This window comes from Protobothrops mucrosquamatus, unplaced genomic scaffold, assembly GCF_001527695.2.
Source record: "Protobothrops mucrosquamatus isolate PMUCROS unplaced genomic scaffold, P.Mucros_1.0 scaffold3430, whole genome shotgun sequence".
Lineage (NCBI taxonomy): Eukaryota > Metazoa > Chordata > Lepidosauria > Squamata > Viperidae > Protobothrops > Protobothrops mucrosquamatus.
In genome coordinates this window covers 96,553-105,879 of record NW_015389410.1, presented here as the reverse complement: position 1 = coordinate 105,879, position 9,327 = coordinate 96,553, and the positions used below count along the sequence as shown (strand labels likewise).

At 38.5% G+C, this 9,327-nt stretch overlaps 1 protein-coding gene across 1 annotated transcript; it reads right to left on the bottom strand.

Moving 5' to 3' along the window:
- Positions 1 to 409: 409 nt before the first annotated feature.
- On the bottom strand, positions 410 to 8,028 carry LOC107297637 (proteasome assembly chaperone 1-like; the record flags this gene model as incomplete). Its single annotated transcript, XM_015826998.1, has 6 exons — positions 7,852 to 8,028; positions 6,090 to 6,184; positions 5,731 to 5,882; positions 2,644 to 2,706; positions 1,673 to 1,871; positions 410 to 546 (listed from the first exon to the last, which is right to left on the bottom strand). Coding segments are annotated over exons 1-6 (777 nt in total), but the record flags the coding sequence as incomplete, so codon positions are not given.
- Positions 8,029 to 9,327: the final 1,299 nt, after the last annotated feature.

Genomic DNA, 9,327 nt, shown 5'->3' with positions numbered 1-9,327 from the left:
CAGCGGCAAGGGAGGGAGGGAAGGGATGGTTTCGCATGTGCAATCTAATCCCAGGTGTGCACAAATGGAGCTTCACGCACTTGCCCGCCGCTTTTGTGGACCGGTTCCCAATAGGCCACAGACCAGGAGTTGGGGACCTCTACTCTAGCAAAATTCTGGCTTCTGTAGCCTTACCCTTTCTCTCTTTTTTTAAATAAGTAGGTCTACTACTGGATTGAAGAATGCAAATGTTTTGAAATTTACCAGCATGTACCTGTTTAAATTCATGTAAATGAAAGTGTAATTGAAAGGACTTGGTGTTATTTATTAATCAATTTTATATAGCTGCCTATCTCATCAAAGGCAAATCTAGCCAGAACACAATAATTCACCCATCTCCTTGCTATTCAGTGTAATAATTAAATCTTACCTCCACTAAACTTTTTAGAATTTTGGATGATAAGACAGGTTTGAAGGTTTCAATAGTTACTAAGTCCAGTTGGAGTATATCAGTGTAACATTGATAAAATATTGCAGGGATTTGCCACACCTGACAGTAACTGAGAACTAAATGGAAAAGAGAGCAAAATAATTAATACATTCTTGGGATAACAGCGAACTACCAATTTATTAGACTGTAGCAGTATCTTCCGTTTTACTCTACAAAGGAAACCCAACTCAATAATTATGTTGATACACAAATTGTTACTTTTAACTTGCAACACTAATATCTGATTGGTAACGTATGTTTGAGGACCAAAGAAAGGATCATGTTCTGTTGTTCAAATATACTAGATCTCACCCATTATAACTTTTAAACTAGGGATGAAGCTGGTTAACTCACACAATTTTAGTGAGCTAAATCACTACTTTTTGACCAAGGTACCTCAAAAGAGTTAATTTACAGAATGCACCCAAAATCTAGGATCCATAACTCCCATGGAATTGAAATTTGGTAAATTTTATGACATAAAATTATCATAAAGCATTTTATGACATAATACAAAATGTCAAAACATTTCCGGTGGTCAGCTCCTGATGTGTGTGCTACCATGTTTTCCCGAAAACAAGACTCGGTCTTATATTTTTTTGCATCCAAAAGAGGCAGTAGGTCTTATTTTCGGGGGATGTCTTATTCTTTTCCCCGATACCTGCCTCACCTTGCCGGCACCAACAGTCCAGTCCAGCAGGAGCCCATGTGGCCGCCAGCCCACTTCTGCGGCTGCTTACGGCCACTTATGGCATGAAGCTGGGTGCTGCCACCACAAGGCGAGGCAGGTAGGGGAGGGGGTGGAGCTGTCCCAAGCACCCCATAGGTGCACAAAAACACTTTTCGCCCAGATGGAGAAATGATGGAGAATGGAAGCTTCGTCTGCCATTGTTGAAGGCACTGAGGAATCTGATAAGCAAATGTCTTTGAAACAATGACCCAGGGGGGGTCACAGGTAGTCTTGTAAGTAAAAGTAAATAAATAAATGAATACCTATCAGAATTAAAAGTCCAGTGATTCAGTAAGACTTGCTAGGTTAAGTTATAATACATTAATTTACAATTTGCATTTCTTGAAAAAATGCTAGAAATTCTGTTAGCACAGGAAATACACAAGCTAAAATATGATAGGTTTGATGTTACCATTAGCCATCCAATACCACTAAAATGTATATATAATGTTCATAAATATTGTGTGAAATACCTGCTGCCGGGAGATCCCGTACAATATTTGGCTGTTCTAGAAGGGAGCAATAAACTTTGTCTTTAAACTCTCTTGTTTTCAATGCTTTCAGGAAAGGTGAAGGGAGAGTTAGAGTGGATTCAGTGGTTTTATAATCTGTTACAGGACATGCTGAAAGAACCAGTACTTGCAAATCAATCTTCTGCAGGCACCCAAAAACCTAAAAGGAAGATAAAATAGCAATAGCAATAGCACTTAGACTTATATATTGCTTCATAGTGCTTTACAGCAATTTACAGAGTCAGCATATTGCCCCCAACAATCTGGGTCCTCATTTTACTGACTGGAAGGCTGAGTCAACCTTGAGCAGGTCAGGATCGAACTCCTGACAGTGAGCAGAGTTAGCTTGCAATACTGCACTTTAACCACTGTGCCACCACGGCTCACCAACATTCCTGAACCCAAGAGATGAACTAGGTCACACCCATTCTTGGAAGCCAAAGATACTGGGGGCTGCTAATGATTCTGCCCCTGCCCCTGCTGATTTCAATCTGATTTTTAATGTGACGAAGCGGGGCTGTGTGTGGATCAGATTCTAAGGTAAAAAAAAGGAGCTATTCAGTACACAGCATTGCGCAGGCAATACCTTTCCGCAACTCTAATTTAAACCAAACATGACTATTCCCAAGATCCCTGAATAGCCGTGCAGCCTTGCAATACCAGGAAGAGAGGCAGCTGCAGACATGTGCTTTCTGAAAATATAGTACATGTGCACTCCAAAGCATCTTTTTGTTTTCAAATCTGAATCACTATAAAACCCCCAAATAATGCCTCTTTTCTTTTAGGTAAGGTTAAATGAAGCCACTCCTAGATAAATGCAACCTCAGATTCACAACCTGGGCTATCCAAAACATAATCAAACATGCCTACAGAAAGGGAAGGGGCCTGGTGATTTGACCCTGGCCTTGATTGTCCTATTTCTCCTCTTTTACCTTTTCAACCCACTGAAACTGTTGGTCTTCAGCCACGTGACAATTGCATTGGCACAGTAAAATCTGAAAAGGATGAGAAATACATTAATTTTAGTGAAAGAGACACAAAAGCCTAATGCAACCAATCGACCCTCACCCCACCCCCTGGATCACCACAAGCTGCAATCTTCTGGGTATTTCCTTAGAAGTAAATTTCATGCAATATAGAAGAACCTACTTCTAAGTGAATATATATGTGCTTCCATTGAACATTATACAGGTAGTCCTTAACTTATGACCACAGTTGAGCCCAACATTTCCACAGCTAAGCAAGACAGTTGTGAGTTTTGCCCCATTTTATGATCTTTCTTGCCACCGTTAAGTGAATCACTGCAAAACCTGAGAAAAGCTAATCTGTGTTTGTGACCTTCAAAGTTTTAACAACAAAGAACAGCTGTGACAAAAAAAGACAATATCTGAGCTGTGGACAAAGAATTACAAATTTCAGAAAAAAAATATTTTTTGAACGATTTGGATTACAAATATCTATTTAATTGGGACTCTATTTGCAGAGAAAAGAAAGAAAGAGAAAAACTCAAATTATTGGCCATCATGGATCAGAGACATGTAGAAAGAACATATCAAGAAAACATAAATATTTCACAGGAGGAGATATATAGTATACTGCAACTAATCCAAACAACAATGAGTTTAAACTACAAAGAAATCAAAATAACTTTGAATATATAAATCAATCTATTTCTAAGTTAACTCTACAACAAAAAAATTCCCAGAAAACAACAACAGAGAAGAAGCAGATAAACAGACAAATGGATATAGAATTGAGAATAGAAATTTAAAGATGGAACTTAACAAAACAAGGAAACATAATTTAATCCTAGTGGAAAAAAATGTACAAGAATTGAAAAAAACAACTTATCTCTTAAGACTACAAAATAAATCTGAGGACAAGAAAACAGATTGGATAAAATGGACTGTAGAGATGTCAGGAACATTGGAGAAAAAGGAAATGATAAGAGAAGCGGAGAGAAAGAAAAAGAAAAAGATTTTCAACAAACATGGAAAGGCAGAAGCCCCGTACAAGGCACTTCACCTGATTTACTTTTTATACCTACAGCAACGTTTACGAACATATGAAAAAACTTTTTGATTCAGCAAAATACATTAAGAAAGATACTGGGCAAAGGAAAAAGACTAAAATAGATGATGGGACTTACAAGAGAGAATACTTAAAAAAGAAACATTTGTTTGAATATGGTTAAAGAAATAGAAAAGTTTTGGAATATATATATCATTTTAAGAGGGACGAATTCCCTAAATAATATAGTATGTTTTTTCCCCTTTTTTGTTCTCTTTCTTAATATGAGTAATATAAAAAAGTTGAAATGACCTAGATAAAGGGAATGTTTTAGATACTTAAATGTGATTGAATTTAAGAAAATTATAATGGATTAAAAAATGTTTTGAATAAGAGTTAAAGGACTAGATGACTAGATGTATTAAATGGAATGTTTAAAGATTAAACATATTTTTAATTATGGTTAAAAATAAGAAATTTAGGAAATAAATATATATTAGCTTAGGAAGGATATATATTTTAAGTAGTATGTTATTTTTTATGTTTCTTTACTCTTGTTCTTCTTTCTTTTCTTTTCATTGTTTTATCTATTCCTTAACAAATGTAAAAGTGTGAGATGGTTTCGAGTTAAATTTTTAAATGTAATTAATTTTTGAGAAAATCTTAACCAGTTAAGAATACCTAGAATTTGGTGGGAGAAATAAACTAAAATAAGGACTGTAACAGGATCTATGGCAACCAGAATGATTGGATAGAAAAGAAATATTATATTGATGTGATTATTTTTAGGAATATTGGGGAAAATTATATATTTAATTGTTATCTATCAAAACAATAAGAACTGTATTAACTCAATGTTTGCAAAAGAGGATATTTTGGGAAAAGAGGAAATCAACTAAAACCATTATGTGGATTATGGATTATAGAAATCTATTGTTAATGATTGTTTTACAAATGTAACCCATACAACACACTGTTCACCAATTATTAAGTGATTTATGTTTAAAAAAATATCAATAAAATATATTACAAAAAAAAAGAATCACTGCAGTTGTTAGGTTACTAACAGTTGTTTGACTTTGCTTGTCAAAAAGTTGCAAAAGATGATCACACGACCCCAGGACACTGCAATCGTCATAAATACATGCCAGTTGCCAAGCATCCAAATTTTGATCACATGACCACGGAGAGGCTGCAACAGTCAGCAAGTGTAAAAAAATGGTCAGAAGTCTCTTTTTTCAGTGAATGGCTGTAAGCTGAGGACTACCTGTACTGAATTTGGACAAATATTCCAACTGGCACATCCTTAATTGTTACTGCACGATTCTTCTTCACTGGCACATGAGATAATTGGAAGAGGCTAGAAGTACCAAATAGCACCGCATATAGATGATGGCACCTGAAGTTAGTGTGGAGACAACTACTTATGTTCACCCAAAGAATTCTCAGTTAGAAATTCCTGCTTAAGTGGGCAGTATCTAAAAAGACTCAACCCTCAAGCTGCCATTAATATAAATGTGTAGGAGTGCATTAATGTTTAGTTAGTGGTGTTATTTTAAACTATCCTTTGTTTTTAAAAATGAAAAGACAGAAGTATCCATGAACAACTATGCTAATTGTATATAAGCATTTCTGTGGTGCAGAAGCTAAAAGCGAAGAACGATTATTAGTTTGAAGTCTCAGCAGGGTGAAAAGCCTGTTTCAGTTTGAAAGCTCAATAGGGTCAAATCTTGTTAGTATTTGAAGGGGTGACTATAATGGAAATCCAGGGCTGAAGGCCAGTCTGTGAAATCATCATCATCATCATCATCATCATCATCATCATCATCATCACCATATCATCATCGAAACCCCCTTCCAGACTGTTGTCAAAAAAATCTACACAGTCGTGTTGAGAAATCACCAGGAATTGAGTTTGACTTGCTTTAATTTAACTTTTTAAAAATAATTTTGAAAGTTTTGATTGAACTTCTCTGCCTCCAAATGGTAAGAGATACTACAGTACTTACTGTGGGATCTGAAACTGACCGATAAAAACAACAATATGAATCTTTTGGAAGAAGATTGGTTACTTTTGATGTTCTGCACCACTCATTCCATAACTGGGCAGAGCCAACCAGCTCCCAGCTTCCAGAATTCAAAATAAATGAAGACAAGAATGCTGTGGACCAAATGAGATTTATTAGATGAATCACTAGACTGTTCTGAATCTATATTAGCAATCATTATTAGCAAGACTAAGCATTGCATGTCAATTTACACAGAGACCATGATCCACAAATTATTTTGGTTGATAGAAATGAACCAAGAAGACTTCCACAAGCTACTTCAGTGCTGAAAGAAAGAATGGCCATCTTCCGCTTCTCACCTACTGCATTGCCTCCAACACCCAAAATAAACTTTGAACAAGGAAACTTTTCTCCTGCCGATATGTCTGGGGTATTCCAGGTGATACAAACATCTCTAAGTATCAGAAAAAGAACATGATTAAAAAGATCTGAACAAAAGGCTACAGAAAAAAAACTTGAGTTATATCAGAGAAAAGCAATTTGTTGTGTGGAATCTTTGCTGCTCTCTGAGTTTAGTTGTTTCCTTGCAGACATTTCTATAGCACTGAAGATGTTATCTAATCCAGTAATGAAACATCTGCACATAAACAACCAAACTTCTACCTTCTAATGGTAGCAATTGGTACATCACACAATCACAACGAATACAAAGAAAACCTCTAAGCTTCCATAACAGTACCACTGACTAAAAAAATGCTTTCACTCTCCACTCATTGATACAGTGAGCAGCTTTTAGGCTGCTTTCCCAAGAAATGATCCCTGCACCATTTCCCCAAGGAAATCAAAAGTAACTAACCACTGGAAACAACACGGCTGCATTCACCTGAGACAATAAATGCAGACTAGGTAACTACAGGTAAGCTTAATGTGTTGCATGAATCCAGAATGTACAGTTAATAGTTCAGTATGTTGTAAAAGTGAAGAAAGCTGGATTAAAAATAAACTACAATAAAGAAATAAGTATTTAATGAAAACACAGCCTACATGCAGTTCTATGAAGCCCCAGGTTTTTTTGGTTTGTTAGGGTTTCGGTTGTGGGGTTTTTGTGTCTTTTCTGCTACACAATGTTTTTAAAAACAACACAAAGCAATGCTGACATTTCTCTCACACGTCTAATGATCACAAGTGCCCTTCTAGAGTTAATGGGGATGCACAGAAGAATCAAGCTCAAGTCCAGTCCCATCTTAATTAAATCAGGCCAGATACTAAGGATATTCAGGAAAGATGGGTTTTTCTTTGCCCCAAAGAGGACTAATGTAAGTATAGCGCTAAAAGGCTATTTCACTGCTCACTACATCATATATTCATATGTTATATTATGAAGTTTATAACTCATATTTATTGTACCAATCAAATATACTAGAAACTTAATTTGTTTGAGAGGCACTTCAGCCAAGTTTGCACTACAAATTATTATTGCTACATTCACATCCTATGCTAAGCTTGGTGAATAATAATGCTGGCTGGTTGTTTTTTGAAGCTTAGCATATTGCACAAGCTCCGTTTGTCCAACTCCTGATTTATCACATTGTGCAATCTCCATCCAGCAAGTTAACAGACTGAAGCAGTGCTCAGGTCCCCTTCCCATTTTTAAAAATTATGGGGGACCCCAAAAGAACTATCGTTTGTAGGGGTTATATTCGATATGCACCGTATTACAAATTAAAACCAACGCATTCTCTGATGCTACAGCTTCCCATGATCATTTGACGGAATTTTAGCGTTGTATCAATTATTGTATTATTTAAATACTTCACTTCCCAACGTTGGCCGGCAAATAATTTTGGTCTCGCGGACCCCTGAAAGGGTCTTGGTTGGGGGACCCCACTTTAAGAAACACTGGTATAAATCAACTAACAATGATTCCAGATCCACGTGCGCTGTGCACCCCTTTCAGCTATAGTGGGCGTTTTGGGGGAGCAGCACCCCTTTCCTCCGCGCCGACTTTTAAAGAAGAAATGCCACACTCTGAACGTGCTCAGAAGCGAAGGGTCCCCCCTCCCTCCCTCCCTCCCTCCTCCCCAAATCTTTTCTCGCTCGCGGATCTCTCCTGCTCGCGACCTTTTCTTCTCCAGCGCCAGCCGGATCTCACGATCCTCCTGAGTCTCTTCGCGCTCTTCTGCAAGCTCTTCTTCGTCATCCAGGCCGGCGCGGGACGGGGGTGTGACCACCTCCCCAAAAAACGTAGCCATCTCCGGTGCAAGCGAGCCGACTCACCGCTGGAGTAGCCGCTGGAGAGCTGCCGAAAAGCGCGTCTCCTTCCGGGTTAAGCCAAGCAGCTGGATCTGCGAGGATCGTCGCCTGGAGCTCAGCGAGCATGCTCGCCTTCAGCTCGGGTGATCGCTTTTAGTTTGTGGCAGCTCCGGCTCTTGCAGCGCCCTCCGGTGGCACAGAGCCGGATCGTCCACGTTTATATCGCGTTTCTTGGTCTTTAAATGCCTTGCGATTCTGGGTTGTTGAGTGGGTGCAAGTGTGGAGGTAGGGGAAGGAAATGATCTCTCGCCGGCTTACACAGTCTGATTCGATCTGGGAAGGCTTTGGAATAAACTCCGTGGTGGTTGGAAAGGCCGTTTTCATCACCTTCAGGGGCAGATAAAAGCTTATCCTCAGATCTGACTAGGAAATTAATAATAATAACATAACACCCCAGACTTAACAATTGTTGATAAGAAAGACAAAAAAGTCTGGATAGTGGACGTGGCAGTGCCTGGAGACAGCAGAATAGACGAGAAAGAACTGGAGAAGATAACAAAATACAGAGACCTACAAATGGAAATAGAAAGACTGTGGCAAAAGCAAGCAAAGGTAGTACCAATAGTAATAGGTGCCTTGGGTGCAATCCCAAAACAACTGGAGCCACACTTGAGCACCATTGGCATTGACAAATTCGCTATTAGTCAATTGCAAAAGGCGGCCTTACTAGGAACTGCTTCCATCCTGCGATGATATCTGTAATACCATCAAACATCCACATCTGCCTATCCCAGGTCCTGGGTAAGGACTCGATAGGTAGACAAAATGCCAAATCCAGTCTGAACATCTGGCTGACTGTGCGATGATCCATAANAAGCAGGAAATAGAATTCTCTCTTTTTCATTGCTATTTATTTGAGGGTTAGCAACCTTATTCACTTGCTATGAGCATCTCCAGAGAATCTACATGCTTACATGTTGATTTAATAAAGTGAAATTTAATCTAACAGCATTCAGTTAACTATAATACACTTAATTATTGTCACAGCAGATAGCAGCCTCTTAACTGATCTTGGTCAACCTCAGAACAACTAATCATGTTGGGCCTAGGGCAAGCTGCCCAGTGAAAGGATGGGTCACTAACCATTTCTGCCTGTAATCCATTATGCTTCCACAGCTGAAAAAACCCGAGGATGACTTAGTGCTCTGCAATGGGTGTTTCCCCCCACAACCTGCCTCAGGATGCTGTGAGCAGGCAATGGAGGATGTTCGGAGAGGCACTGAGAAAATGGCCAAGAACGACATTCTTCAGGCTGGAAATCTTATGGCTCCAACTGATTCTGCC